Source organism: Erythrolamprus reginae, chromosome 2, assembly GCF_031021105.1.
Source record: "Erythrolamprus reginae isolate rEryReg1 chromosome 2, rEryReg1.hap1, whole genome shotgun sequence".
NCBI lineage: Eukaryota > Metazoa > Chordata > Lepidosauria > Squamata > Dipsadidae > Erythrolamprus > Erythrolamprus reginae.
Genome location: NC_091951.1, coordinates 225,939,518 through 225,955,035, shown reverse-complemented (window position 1 = coordinate 225,955,035; position 15,518 = coordinate 225,939,518). Strand labels below are relative to the sequence as shown.

The 15,518-nt window shown below is 41.5% G+C and overlaps 1 protein-coding gene across 1 annotated transcript; it reads left to right on the top strand.

The window, feature by feature from the left end:
• Window positions 1-229: 229 nt before the first annotated feature.
• Window positions 230-13,124, top strand: LOC139159513 (serine protease 1-like). Its single transcript, XM_070736825.1, has 5 exons — window positions 230-269; window positions 7,008-7,173; window positions 10,289-10,542; window positions 11,547-11,683; window positions 12,969-13,124. Exons 1-5 carry the CDS (start codon window positions 230-232, stop codon window positions 13,122-13,124), a joined length of 753 nt encoding a protein of 250 aa, XP_070592926.1.
• The last annotated feature ends 2,394 nt before the right edge of the window (window positions 13,125-15,518 follow it).

The window sequence follows — 15,518 nt, the reverse complement described above, 5'->3', positions numbered from 1 at the left end:
AGCATCTGGCCATCTTTTCCATTGCTGCAAGTGCTTTCCTTTAGACTTAAGCCACGTGGAATAATGCTTTCACCTTAAGCGCATGTGGAGCTGTGTAATCGTACAAGAGCCTGGGAAGTGGGGAGCTGGTGGCCTTGGACTGAAGAGATAAAATCCCTAAGAACGATATAAAGAGGGAGAGAGTCCCTTGGAAAGTTCTACACAGTTTTGTATGACACCAAGATACAAAATGAAAGTCCTGTGGATCTTTGCCTTCCTTGGAGCAGCAGGTGAGTTTAAAAAACATATTTGAGTTTCTACTGTCTTTGATGTTGTAGTGGATATATGCAGCAAAAGAGTAAAAGGTACTGTTTCTAACCTAAGATATGAAACTTCCCCCTAATTCTTTGTCATTTTTGCATACTTTTCTAACTTGTATTGCGTCTACTATGACTTATGAAAAGATGGTTTTCTGTAGCAAAAAAGACACAAACTGGCCATTGTGAAATTGCTTTGGATTCACTTTAAATTAAATTGGATATCTGACTTAAGATAGAACCCTAGATTTGCTTGGTACAGGTAGTCCAGAGGTGGGTTTCAGTAGATTCTGACCAGTTCTGGAGAACCTGGTAACAGAAATTTTGAGTAGTTTGGAGAACCAGTATGATTGATTATGATTTATTAGATTTGTATGCCGCCCCTCTCCGCAGACTCGGGGTGGCTCACAGCAGTGATAAAACAATATACAGTAACAAATCTAATATTAAAAGTCTAAAATAACAAATCTAAAATTAAAAGTCTAAAAGCCCCATTATTTAAAAAGCATACACACAAACATACCATACACAAAACTACATAGGCAAGGGGAGATGTCTCAGTTCCCCCATGCTTGATGGCAGAGGTGGGTTTTAGGGAATTTACAAAAGGCAAGGAGGGTGGGGGCAATCCTAATCTCTGGGGGGAGCTGGTTCCAGAGGATCAGGGCCGCCACAGAGAAGGTTCTTCCCCTGGGTCCCACCAGCCAACATTGTTTAGTCAATGGGACCCGGAGAAGACCAACTCTGTGGGACCTAATTGGTCACTGGGATTCGTGCAGCAGTATATACCACCTTTGACTGGCCCTGCCCCCATCTATTCTCTGCCTCCCAAATCTCAGCCGATCAGGAAGAAATTGAGATTTTACAGTATCCTTTCCTCTGAAGTGGGATGGGAATGGAGATTTTACAGTATCCTTCCCCTGCTATGCCCAGCAAGTCCTGGCCACCATGCCACACGGCAGTAAAATTTTTTGAAACCGACCACTGAGGTAGTCCTTTAAGTACAACCATTCCATTAGTAACCATTCAAAGTTACTGTGGCCACCGTTCACTGTAAGCTGCGCGTGTGAGCGCGCACGCGCTCCAAAATACCCCCACACACACCCTTTTCCTCGGTCGCGCGCTCACCCTTTTCCTCGGTCACGCGCGGGGTTGGGGTGGGCGGGGAGGCGCGGGCAGTAGAAGGGAGCCACGGCCTCTCCATGGTGCCTCTGGCCCCCTCGCGCTCCTGGCCTCTTGGCCCTGCCCCCCGCCCACCCCCTCTCCTCCTCTGCCGCCCCCTGTCTTGGGGCGTGGGTTCTCTCGTGGCGGCTGCGGTGGCAGCGGCTTCAGTTCCTCGGGACGAAAGCGCTCCCAGCCAGGGGGCTGTGAGAGGGGCGGGGCAGACTTTCCCGAAACGGACGGAGAAAGCCCTCTCTCGCAGCCCCCTGGCTGGGAGCGCTTTCGCTGCGAGAGAGGGCTTTCTCTGTCCATTTTGGGAATGCCCGCCCCGCCCCTCTCGCAGCCCCTTCGCTGGGAGCGCTTTCGTCCCAGACTTCCAGCAAGGGGACTGCAGTAGAGGCAGGGCAGGCATTCCCGAAGCCCGGCTGACTTTTCCCTGCTGCCGGAGCCGTTGCTGCCTCTTGGCTGCAGAGCCGGGCGGAGGCGAAGACAATGGTGCCCTCCACTCTCTCTCCGTCTCTCTCTCTCTCTTTTTTTCTCTCTGTTGCCGGCGTGGTGAACGAGAGAGAAAGAGAGAGAGGGAAAAAGGAGGGGAGAGAGAATGAGAGAGAAAGAAAGTAAGAGAGAAAGAGAGGGAAAGGAAGGAAGAGAGAGAGAAAGAGAGGGGGAAGGAGGGAGAGGGAAAGACATAGAGGGAGGGAAGGAGGGAGAGAGAAAGAGCAAAAAAGAGAGGAAGGAAGGAAGGAAGAGAGAAAGGAAGAAGGATGGAGAGAGAGAGGGAAAGAAAGATGAAGGAAGGGAGAGAGAGAGAAGGGGAGGGAGAGATAGAAAGGAGGGAGAGGGGGTAGTTAGATAGGAAGAGGGAAAAGGAAGGGCTTGGAGAAAGGCAGGGGGAGAGAAAGATAGAAAGGAAAGAGGGAGGGAGAGATACAAAGGAAAGAGGCAGGGAGAGATAGAAAGGAAAGAGGGAGGGAGGAAAGAGGGAGGGAGAGATAGAAAGGAAAGAGGGAGGGAGGAAAGAGGGAGGGAGGAAAGAGGGAGGGAGACATAGAAAGGATAGAATTATGGATGCAAGAACTAGCTCATGTGTGATAGCGCACGCCCACACTTTCTTTCTTTCTTTCTTTCTTTCTTTCTTTCTTTCTTTCTTTCTTCTTATATGCTGCCCAGTCCCAAAGGGACTGCCGCTCAGACACTATACTTTTCTGCTCACCCCAAAAAAAAATTAGAGGGAACACTGACTGCGGCACTGAAAAAAAGTGACTTACGAACGATTTTCACACTTATGATTGTTGTAGCATCCAGTGGTCATGTGATCAAAATTCAGGTGCTTGGCAACTCATGTGTATTTGCGACAGTTGCACTGTCCCAGGGTCACATGATCACAGTTATTACTTTGGGTAAAATCTACTGACAGTCTATGTGGATATACTTTGGTACCAATTTGTCTTCTAATGCCTCTTAAGATCTATTTGAGAATAAATCTAAAATTTACTGGAACAAGGTAGAAAAATGGCTGAAAGAAATTACAAATAAGGAAATTAGAAAGACACCAGCATTTTTCTTATTAGCTATCACGGACATTAAATATAAAAAAGAAGTATATTATTTAATAATTCATATATTAGTAGCAGCTAGAATTGCATTTGCACAAAAATGGAAAGAAAAGGAAATTCCAAAAGATGAAGAGATTTTTAGGAAAATTATGGAATGTGCAGAATTGGATATGATGACAAGAAGGTTAAATAATCAAGCGGAATCTGAATTTTATAAAATTTGGGAAGAAGTGTATAAATGGTGGAATTTTTAAAAAAAAAGATAATTGAAGATAACAAAATAAAGTATGAAACAGTAAAATGTATATTTTTGAATACAACTCATAGTGAAATTCAATGAATAACACTATTTCTATTAACTGAGTTTAACTATTTAATCATAATTATATAATCAATAGAAAATGTTTGAAATTTTAAGTTTATTTTTCTTTGTATATTAGTATTGTATACAAACAGATATTTCATCAATAAGTTTACTTTTCTGTATTGATCTAAAATAGAATTAGTTTTTCATTTTTGTATTAGGAAGACTTCTACAATAAGAGGAGCAATGGTAGCTCCTATATATGTTAAATGTTGTTAGTTCTGCCTGTCTTACATTTAAAAAAAATTCAATAAAAATTATTTTAAAAAGAGAGAGAGAATAAATTAAGTTACATACACTATTTTGATTTTGGTATTATTGGGGTGGGGTTTCTACGTATATATGGGTTGCTTGTCCCGGTTTTCCTCATGGCTTTTATACTTCTATCTCAGTCTCTCTTTTCTTTAGGAACTGTAATGGGCCTTACCCTTTAGTCAGTGATGGGCTACTAAAATTTTTACTACTGCACTGTGGGCATGGCTTATGCATTTTATTTCAACATCTTTCAGTGCAAATTGGGTGTTCTGGGATAGAGCTCCATTTTCGCTACCCCACTGCATTCCCGCCCATCTGGGCAGTAGCCCACCCCTGATTATCTACTATATAAAGTGTATGTACACAGAGAGAGAGAGAGAGAGAGAGAGAGAGAGAGAGAGAGAGAGCTCTTCTAAAATTAAACACATTCAACCTCATTTACTGTGATAGGAAAAACATACCCAGAGCCCAGAAGGGGGGGGGGGAAATCAAACTTTTGCTGCCGGTACTGTTTACCTGACCAAACTTTTGCTACCAGTACTGTGTACAGAGGAATCACTGAGTCTGTCATCTGCACCTCTATAACTGTCTGGTTTGGTGCTGCAACCCAACAGGACCGACACAGAGTTCAGAGGATAATCAGAACTGCAGAAAAAACAATTGCTGCCAACCTGCCTTCCCTTGAGGACCTGTATACTGCACGAGTCAAAAAGAGGGCGGGGAAAATATTTACTGACCCCTCACATCCTGGACACAAATTGTTTCAACTCCTACCCTCAAAACGTCGCTACAGAGCACTGCACACCAAGACAACTAGACACAAGAACAGTTTTTTTCCGAACGCCATCACTCTACTAAACAAATAATTCCCTCAACACTGTCAGACTTTCTACTAAATCTGCACTTCAATTTCTACTAGTTTTTCTCATCATTCCTATCACCCACTTCCTCCCATGTTGACTGCATGACTGTAACTTGTTGCTTATATCCTAAGATTTTTATTAATATTGCTTCTTCATTGCTTATTTGACCCCTATGACAATCATTAAGTGTTGTACCTCATGATTCTTGACAAATGTATATTTTATTTTATGTACGCTGAGAGCATATCCACCAAAACAAATTCCTTGTGTGTCCAATCACACTTGGCCAATAAAAATTCTATTCTATTCTATTCTACCTGACTGTACCCATAGGAGTCCACCACTGCCTTTAGTTGAAGTGGGAATAGAGTTTCATTGTGAGAATAGGATTAAGATCAGATGCAACTTCAGAATCCCCTCTCTCTCTGTGTGTTTGTGTATACCTTCAAATAAGTCTTAATTCCTGACAACTGGATGAAGAAGTCCTTTCAGTTTTATTGGCAAGCTTTTTGAGAAATGGTTTGCCAGTGCCTCTTTCCCAGGGCTAAGAGAGTGACTGGCTCAAGGTCATCCAGATGGCTACGTGTCCAAGCAGGACTGGAATTCACAGTCTCCCAGTTTCTAGCCTGATACATTAACCACCGCCCCAAACTGGCTGTCACAAGACTTGATGTGTTCATCCAAATGATGACACAAATGTCAAGCCATCATGATGCAAACTCCCTCTTTTTTTTTGTACTCATTTCTGTACATCTCAAGGAACATAAAAAAGAGGGGTGAAGCTTCCATTGTAATTATGACACAGTCATTTTGTAATTCTCATTTCCTTGCTTTCCCGCACCCCAACCCGATTCTTCTAGTTTAGATAGTATATTTTAAAATCTAAAACAATCCAAATAGATATTTTCTGATTGTATAATTTTAAACTGTGAATGGCGCTAGCATATTAACTATCATTCCTCTTTACAGCATAAATCAAAATGCATGGAATATTGCAATATTTAGGAGTTAGTTTAAAGCTATCATGACATGCAGGCTCCATTAATATCTTGAGGTCTACCAATACATGCAGAGATGTTTGCAAGGCGGGTCAAAAAATCAAGGTGGGAGTTTTTGGAAGAGCTTCAGAATCTGGACTCTTGGCGTCTGGCATGTTTTCATGACTATTGCTGTGGCCTGGAGCCATGTGATCAGCTTTTACAACATTCTGACAAGCAAAATCACCGGAGGAGCCAAATTCACTTAAGAACTAATTGCTAACTTAATAAATAGCAATAGCACTTAGACTGATATTTATTTTATTTATTTATTGGACTGCCATCCTTCTCCAAGGACTCAGGGCAGATACATAACTTTCCAGTGCTTTACAGCCCCCTCTAGGTGGTTTTATAGATTGCCCCCAACAATCTGGGTCCTTGTTTACCGATCTTGGAAGGATGGAAGGCTTGAGTCATCTTTGAGCTGGTGAGATTCAAACTGCAGAACTACAGGCAGCTGGCAGGCAGCAGAAGTAGCCTGCTGTACTACACTCTAACTACCATGTGTTGTGGTTGGCTCTGGCCCAGCTCCTGCCCCAGGGAATGGGGAAATGGATGCAGGGGAAAATTCAACATGTCACAGGCCTGTGTTATTGCCGACAGAATCAGATCAGAGTTTAGTTTCCTTGGACGAAGAAGAAGGTGGGAGTGACTCGGCAGAGGAGGGCTTGGCACACAGCCAAGGCAGTCAATCTTCCTTATCTTCTATAACTTCAGATGATGATATTTTGGATCCATGCAAGCACAGAATTATGCGTAGAAGAGACTAAGTAAGAACATATTACAGGAAATAAGGGAGGCCACCTGTGTTTGGGTGGGGCTCCAGTAATTTGGGCTGCTGCTATAAATAGCAGCATATGGGTTTGGCCATTGTGGAAGCATATCTGTTGCAGTTTCATCAGGAATCTTGTGTGCTGGACTTTGTTGCTTTTTCACGCCTTTGAAACCAAAGCAGAGCAGCGTGTGTGTGTGTCTCCCTTCATTGGAAGAAGAAGGGGTGTGAAGTTTCTCCCCATCTGCGGGCTAAGTACTTAATGACTGCTTAAGGGAAATTGTACAGACTACCTGGTTGTTTTGGGAAGAGTGCTCTTTGCAATACAAAAAGAGTGCTTAGTTTATTTTGACTTTTGTGATAAAGAACATTGTTTTGAATTTTCAGACGTGTTTGTGTCTGAAATTTGTATCCTTGAATTTTCGGGAGGCTCCTATCAGAGAGCCCGACAGAACACCATGCTACCGCTACAACAATTCACTTAACAACTGTGACAAGAAAGGTTGTAAAATGGAGCAAAATTTACTTAGTAACTGTTTTGCTTAGCTTGGTTGTAGTTGAAATTACCAGACTACCTGTATGAACTGCTATGATATATAAAAATCATATGTATGCTTTCCCTCTATCACTGGCCCAAGTGCCTTCAGACGTGGACTCTATTTGGCATGCTAGCTCTACATGTTGATGTTCCTTTTCTTATTAGTTGCTGCCACCTTGAATGAGGAAGATGATGACAAGATAGTTGGAGGATATACCTGTCCGAGAAATTCTGTCCCTTATCAGGTTTCACTCAATATTGGTTACCATATCTGTGGGGGTTCCCTTATCCACGACCAATGGGTTCTTTCAGCTGCTCATTGCTACAAATCGTGAGTATTATTATATATTGTTATTATTATTAAAGCAAATTCCAGTTAAAAAGAAGATGCCTTTAAGATAGGGAAGCTAAAAATGTGCTAATAATTATACATTTCTTTAACTTTACATAGGAAATAATCTTGCCCAATTTTGATCCATTTATTTGTTTATTAGCTTATTTATTTATTTATTAGTTTATTAGTTTATTTATTTATTTATTCATTCATTCATTCATTCATTCATTTATTTATTTATTTACACTAAACTAGAACAGGTAGTCCTGTTGCAGGCTTTCCTCATGGTCAAGGGAAAGGGATTTATTATTTTATTATTTTATTATTTATTTATTCATTCATTCATTCATTCATTTATTTATTTGATTTTTATGCCGCCCTTCTCCTTAGACTCAGGGCGGCTTACAACATGTTAGCAATAGCACTTTTTAACAGAGCCAGCATATTGCCCCCACAATCCGGGTCCTCATTTTACCCACCTCGGAAGGATGGAAGGCTGAGTCAACCTTGAGCCGGTGATGAGATTTGAACCGCTGACCTTCAGATCTACAAGTCAGCTTCAGTGGCCTGCAGTACAGCACTCTACCTGCTGCGCCACCCCGGCTCTTGCTGTTTTCATTGTTAAAACAATGGTAAAGCAGAGAAACTTCCTCACCTCTGATATCAAAATAAGTGCCCATCGATCTATCCTATGATAATTGCCTACACCAAGATGATAAAATGAATCAATGAAAATTAATAATAATAATAATAATAATAATAATAATAATAATAATAATATATTAGATTTGTATGCCGCCCCTCTCCGAAGACTCGGGGTGGCTCACAACAACAATAAAAACAATATTCTAGCGGAAAGAAATCTAATATTAAAAGCACATAAAAACTCTATCATATTTAAAAAACAAACAACACATACTTATCCAAACATAAATATAAAAAAGCCTGGGGGAAAGGTGTCTCAACTCCCCCATGCCTGGCGGTATAGATGGGTCTTGAGTAGTTTACGAAAGACAAGGAGGGTGGGGGCAGTTCTAATCACCGGGGGGAGTTGATTCCAGAGGGCCGGGGCCGCCACAGAGAAGGCTCTTCCCCTGGGGCCTGCCAAACAACATTGTTTAGTCAACGGGACCCGGAGAAGGCCAACTCTGTGGGACCTTATCAGTCGCTGGGATTCGTGCGGTAGCAGGCGGTTCCATTAAGTGGGAAAGTAATTAAAAACATTGCTTAAAAAGCACTTGACTTCCATTTCTTACATCAGTTTGCTAATATTATTCATTATCTGAAAGTCACATATCAGGACTATTAATTCAAAAAGCACATTTTTTTTTAACCAGATGGCTGTATGCATGTCTGCATGGTAACTTGTGATAGCACAGTCCTGTTCAGATATTTCAAAGACTGACCCAGGATTAAAATGTAGCAAGCAGGAAATACTCTGGTTAAGAAAACAAGCTAATTTCAAAGTCTAGAACCTACGTCAAAGGTGGCACGTGGAGCCATATTGTGGCACATGGAGCCATATTAAAAGGCACGTGAGGTGTTGTCCCATGTCAGCTCTAGAACCCATGCATGTGCTAGCCAGCTGATTTTCAGCCTTGGGAAAGGCTGTTTCACCCTCCAGATGCTTCACGGAAATTTCCCTAAAGCCCTGGAGGGCAAAAACAGCACAATGGGCAAACCGGAAGTCTGTTTTTCCAAACTTCTGGTTTGCCCATTTGGCCATTTTTTTTCACTGTCTCAGGCTTCAGTGAGGCCTGTGCGCATGTGAGGGGATGAGGGGGGGATTGTGAGCATGCACAGAAGCATGTGCATGCATAGGGGAAGGGGAGGGGAGAACACGCACGCACCCCTTTTTGGCATGCGAAACAAAAAAAGGTTTGCCATCGCTGTCCTAGAATTATAACTAGCTAGTAACATTCTGAAGCTTTCCACCATCTATCTAAGAATTTTTTTCCCCTGTTTTGTCATACCTTAAGAGTGCACTGTGGCCTAAGTACTGTATAGTAATGTTTGGTGAAACATTAGAAACAAGCGGTTGTTTCTAAATAGGCATCTTCAGTTTTTAAAGGTAGACCTTTCATTAAATTAAGTCAGTGTTTCCCAACCTTGGCCACTTGTTGGCTGGGGAATTCTGGGAGTTGAAGTCCAGATATCTTCAAGTGGCCAAGGTAGGGAAATACTGAATTAAGTAACTGTTAAACAAATTGCCTCACCACATTTTTAAAGGTAGATTTCTTTGCTTTAAACATGGCTTTTACACAGGTATTTTCTTCATGTGGGATTTGGTAAACATAATTTGTTTAGAAATTCATTAAAGCCCTTCATGGCACCGGAGCAGAATACCTTTGGGACCGCCTTCTGCCGCACGAATCCCAGCGACCGATTAGGTCTCACAGAGTTGGCCTTTATTTCATTTATTTATTAATTAGATTTGTATGCCACCCCTCTCCATAGACTCGGCCTTCTCCGGGTCCTGTTGACAAAACAATGCCGTCTGCGGGGACCCGGGAGAAGAGCCTTCTCTGTGGTGGCCCTGACCCTCTGGAATCAACTCCCCCTGGAGATTAGGACTGCCCCCACCCTCCTTGCCCTTCATAAACTCCTAAAAACCCACCTTTGCTGCCAGGCATGGGGAAATTGATTCCCCTTGGCTGCTCTGTTTTGTGTATGGTTTGTTTGGGTTGTATGAGTGTTTTTAAATCAAGGGTTTTTAACTGTTTTCCTGTTTTAATCATTGGATTTGTATTTTGTATTCTTGTTGTGAGCTGCTCCGAGTCTTCGGAGAGGGGCAGCATACAAATCTAATAAATAAATAAATAAAGATAAGCAAAGATAAACAAAGATAATCTGATGCCAGCTTTTGTGGAATAAAATGAAAGTAGAGTGTTCAGATACAACCCCAATTCTGGCAGATACATCCCTAATGCAATTGCATTTATGGAAATTGGTATGGTTTTTGAACAATGGGAAAGTTTCCATTTCAAATCTGAACTCTTGCTAAAGAAATAGTTGACTTCCTCTTTGACCTGAAGTCTACAACCATTGCCAAGCTTGGGATTAAACTCTGCACAGTGCAACCAATATAGAATTTGCATTATTGATCTTATAGCCGCCTCAGCGTGAAATTGGGAGCATACGATATTAGGAACCCAGAAGGAGATGAACAGATTATCAAGGCTGAAAAAATAATTGTCCATCCAAGCTACGACTCTTGGAGATTGGATCATGACATCATGCTCATCAAATTGGAAAAAGCACCTGAATTTACCAGTAGTGTCGCACCCATCGTCCTCGGCTATGGATGTCCAGCTGTTGGCACCCCTTGCCTTGTCTCAGGATGGGGTAACACTCTCAGTGATGGTGGTGAGTATTGACAAAAATAACTCACTCTGACTTCCATGTACATAACTGTAATTCCTAAAGTCTGTTTTCTGCAAACAACACTTTCTAAATCTACAAATGTTTTTCCCAATCACTGCTCAATTACCACATGCTTTAAATATTCACAGGGATAGATATGCTCAGTGGCAATTTGTCTCTAATCTGAAATTCCAATTTTAAGCCCTAACATTAAAAAGAAAAAACTTCTTGGACAAAGCTTTGAACCAACTTAAGCACATAACTGCTGGTTTGGATGGTTCTATAGCATTTATTTATTTATTTATTAGATTTGTGTGCCGCACCTTTCCGTGGACTCGGGGCGGCTCACAACACAATAAAAGCAGTTTATAACAAATCTAATAATTTACAATTTAAAATATTTTAAAAAACCATTATTAAACAGACATACACACAAGCATACCATACATAAATTGTATAGGCCCGGGGGAGATATTTCAGTTCCCCCAAGCCTGACGACAAAGGTGGGTTTTGAGGAGTTTACGAAAGGCGAGGAGAGTAGGGGCAGTTCTAATCTCTGGGGGGAGCTGGTTCCAGAGAGTCGGGGCCGCCGCAGAGAAGGCTCTTCCCCTGGGGCCCACCAACCGACATTGTTTACTTGATGGGACCCGGAGAAGGCCCACTCTGTGGGACCTAATCGGTCGCTGGGATTCGTGCGGCAGAAGGCGGTCTCAGAGATATTGAAGATGAACGTGCATTAAATTCCACTTTTTCTTTTATTATGGGAACTTTCAGACATTTTTGAAATATTGAATTGGATACTTCATCTAAGACATCATATTTCATAAAACCATATAGCAGTCCAGTTGTTTAACTGGTCTAGAGTTCCAGAAAGCTGTTATTCTTTTAATCAGAAAGTGTCAAGTGGCGTCTTTTAAGAGGTCAAATGTTAATGTAAAGCATATATCTTCATGTACTGTTGCTCGCTTCTTACCTTCCTTATTTTTTTCCTTTTTGTCTCCATCCAGTAAACTACCCTGATTACCTGCAGTGCCTGTATGTTCCAATCCTAAGTGATGAGGAATGCAAAGCTGCTTACCCAGGACAAATTACTGAAAACATGGTCTGCGTTGGATCTCTTGAGGGTGGCAAAGATGCTTGTCAGGTGAGGACACTTGCCTTCTGACCATCTGTAAAAAAACAAAACAGTTAGAAATTCTCAGCCCACTTGCTTTTGTTTGAAAACAGCCACCCAGCTATAAGGGATTATATATAATATGTGAAAATTGTTTGATCGTGTGCACATTTGCGAACTGGCATGAATATCACTTCTGCGTATCTGTTGGCTTTCCCAGGTAGATCAGACAGGAAACACGACTTGACGATCTAATTCTACTTTATTGTAAAGTTACATGAACAGAACTTTGCAAGACTGGAAGGACAAATCCCCAGCCACCCCCTTTACAGGCCAAAACTCTTCCTAAAGCAGTTTGAGAAGGATGTAGTGTACCACATGACAAGAGGAGATATTGTGCTTTGTAATAGATGAAGGACACTGAAGAATAGAGAAATAATTATAGCAATACAATCAGGAGTTGAAAACAGGAGATCAGAATAAGTACCACTTAGTATGGTAATAAAAATTAAACAACTCTCCCCCCTCCCCCATGAGCTGAATAAAGGAAGTTGGACTCCAGATCCGAGATGAAGCACCACAGCACTTTGAGAAATGAAGCAACATAAAGAATTAAGAATATTGTCGGGTGAACCGAACTCGCAAAGTTTGGGTTCGTACCGAACTTTGCGAGGTTCAATATACCGAACCCGAACCTGAATTTTTGCAAAAGTTCGGGTTCGGGAGAGCATCAGGAAGCGACGTCGCCCATCTGTCACCTTATGGAACAGCTGGGGCACTTCCTGGCGTTTTTCCTGAACCCAAACCCGAACTTTTGCCTAACTTCCGAGTTCAGCATTCGGGGGACTGCCGAGAAGCACCCCGGCTGTTTCTGAAGGTGACAGCTGGGCGACGGCACTTCCCGGTGCTCGCGCCGAACGCCGAACTCAGAAGTTTGGCAAATGTTCAGGTTCGGGAGAACGCCGGGAAGCGCCCCGGCTGTTCCGGAAGGTGACAGCTGGGCGGTGGCACTTCCCGGCGCTCTCCCAAGTGCCGAACTCGAAAGTTCGGCAAAAGTTCAGCTTCGGGTTTGGCCACTGAACCCGAACTTTTTTTAAAAGTTCGGGCGCCAAACCCAAACCCGAACTTCGTTGGGTTCGCCCAACACTAATTAAGAATTAAAATTTGGGAATGCTACCATTATACTACAAGGACAAGGGCCATAAGTTGGTTACAGTGTAATGAGGAGCAAAAAGAGAAAGGCATTACCAGCATGTCAAAGGAGAAACTACCCCAGCACTTCCCTAAACCCTTCTTCTTTCTTTTGGTCTTGCAGGGGGATTCCGGTGGTCCAGTGGCTTGTGATGGGTTCCTCCAGGGCATTGTCTCCTGGGGAGTAGGTTGTGCCCTGCCTGGCTATCCTGGAGTCTACACAAAAGTCTGCAAATACGTTGACTGGATCCATGACACCATTTTTGCTAATACTAACTGAAACAGCCACTTTCCCCTTCTTCCAACCTTTTCATGTGCATTCCTCTTCATAGAATAGAGAATAAATAGAGGCTGATTTCCAAAACTATATGGTGCATCACTGTTTTTATTTTAATAGCAGAGAGTTGTATAGACTGAAAGCTGTAATTATAATCTGGAGCTCTTGAATCCTGGCGCCTTTCAATGTTCCAGTTATTTCAAGCTCCCTTGTAAAAAGTATTGCCCGGACTTGATGGCCATCTCCAAGTAAAAGAATAACATCACTTTTGCAGAGCAACATTTCTACACCCTAAAGTAAACCCAAATTCTAGAAGCCAATAAACCTCTATGTGACTTAGGACCAGGTTACTTACAGGACCATCTTCCGCTTCACAAATTCCAGCCACCGGTTAGGCCCCACAGAGTTGACCTACTCCAGGTGCCCTCAGCTAGACAATTTTGCCTGGAAGGGCCTAGGGTAGAGCCTTCTCTGTGGCAGCCCCAGCCCTTTGGAATCAGCTCCCCCCTGAGATTCACAGCGCTCCCACCCTCCTGGCCTTTTGTAAAGCAGGTTTGGGGCCGTTGAGCGTGGATACTCTGCTCCAGCCATGAGTGTAAATAGAATGAATGTGTTTTATAATAGGGGTTTTAGATAAATTGGATTATTGTGGTTTTTAGATAAATTTAGATTGTTTTAATTACTGGATTTCAAATGGACCAGTATTGTTCCTGTTGTAAGCAGCCCTGAGTCTGCGGAGAAGAGTGCCATAGAAATCTAAGTAAATCTGAGTCTACGGAGACGGGCGGCATAAAAATCTAATAAATAAATAAATGAATGAATGAATGAATGAATAATAAAATAATAAAAAATAAAAATAATAAAAAAAATAAAAAATAAAAAATAAAAAATAAAAAATAAAAAATAAAATAAAAAAATAATAAAATAATAAAATAATAAAATAATAAAATAATAAAATAATACAATAATACAATAATACAATAATAAAATAATAAAATAACAAAATAACAAAATAACAAAATAACAAAATAACAAAATAACAAAATAACAAAATAACAAAATAACAAAATAACAAAATAACAAAATAACAAAATAACAAAATAACAAAATAACACAATAACACAATAACACAATAACACAATAACACAATAACACAATAACACAATAACAAAATAACACAATAACACAATAACAAAATAACAAAATAACACAATAACAAAATAACAAAATAACAAAATAACACAATAACACAATAACACAATAACACAATAACACAATAACACAATAACACAATAACACAATAACACAATAACACAATAACAAAATAACAAAATAACAAAATAACAAAATAACAAAATAACAAAATAACAAAATAACAAAATAACAAAATAACAAAATAACAAAATAACAAAATAATAAATCCCTTTCCCTTGACGATGAGGAAAGCCTGCAACAGGACTACCTGTTCTAGTTTAGTGTTCAGATGTGGTTTTATTTGAGGAATTTATTTATTTAGTAACAATTCAGTGGCTCTTAGAAGCTTACAAGAATAAATAAAGCCAATAAAAAAAGCAATGACCACCCACCCCTTGGTGATAACAATCAGTGCGCTCCATCCACTAGGAGAAGGGTGGCATATAAATTTGATAAACTAACTAACTAACTAACTAACCAACAAACATGGCAAGAGCATCAAGTTGCCTTTGAATGAAAGCGTCGTTAAAATCTTGGCATTCTGTTTTGGTGTAAGAAGGGCTGTTTCTAGGTGTGGGTGCCATCCTAACATGCCTCTGCTTTTCTTAGTTGGATTAAGTACCTTCTTTCTGTTCAAGGATACCATCACTGCAGTGATGAAGAGGAGCACTAATAGGCACCCGAGTCCCTTCCATCTCTGCTCCCTTTTGCTCTTCCCTGTGAGTTTGGGCCTCTCCCAATTCTATCTTCTGCCAGTTTCCATTGTCTTGGGAATAGGTATAGCTACAGAGCAGCTTGACCCAGACCAAAGCTAAATCCACAGGAAGGGTTTGCCGTTGCCTCCTTCCTAGGGTTAAGAGAAAGTGGCTTGCCCAAGATCGCCCAGCTGGCTTTGTTCCTAAAGCAGGAGTAGAAATCTACCCCAGTCCCTTAATGGGAAAATGGCCTCCCCAGGCTCCGGAGGCCCTCAAACTTCCAGTAGACCTGTTGTTCACCCTCCCCAAGCTTCTGTGCATGCCCTGCTTTACCTGCATCCAAAACAGACCGCTTGGGGTCTCCTGGGAGGGGAGGAGCCAGCCAGAAGTGGGATTTGGGGGTTCTCTGAACTGCACAGAATCTTAGCTAGAGGTTCTCCAAAACCCCTGTGAACCCCCAGCAGCCCACCCCTGATTCTATCACTCCCTGCCCTTATTTACAAATTAC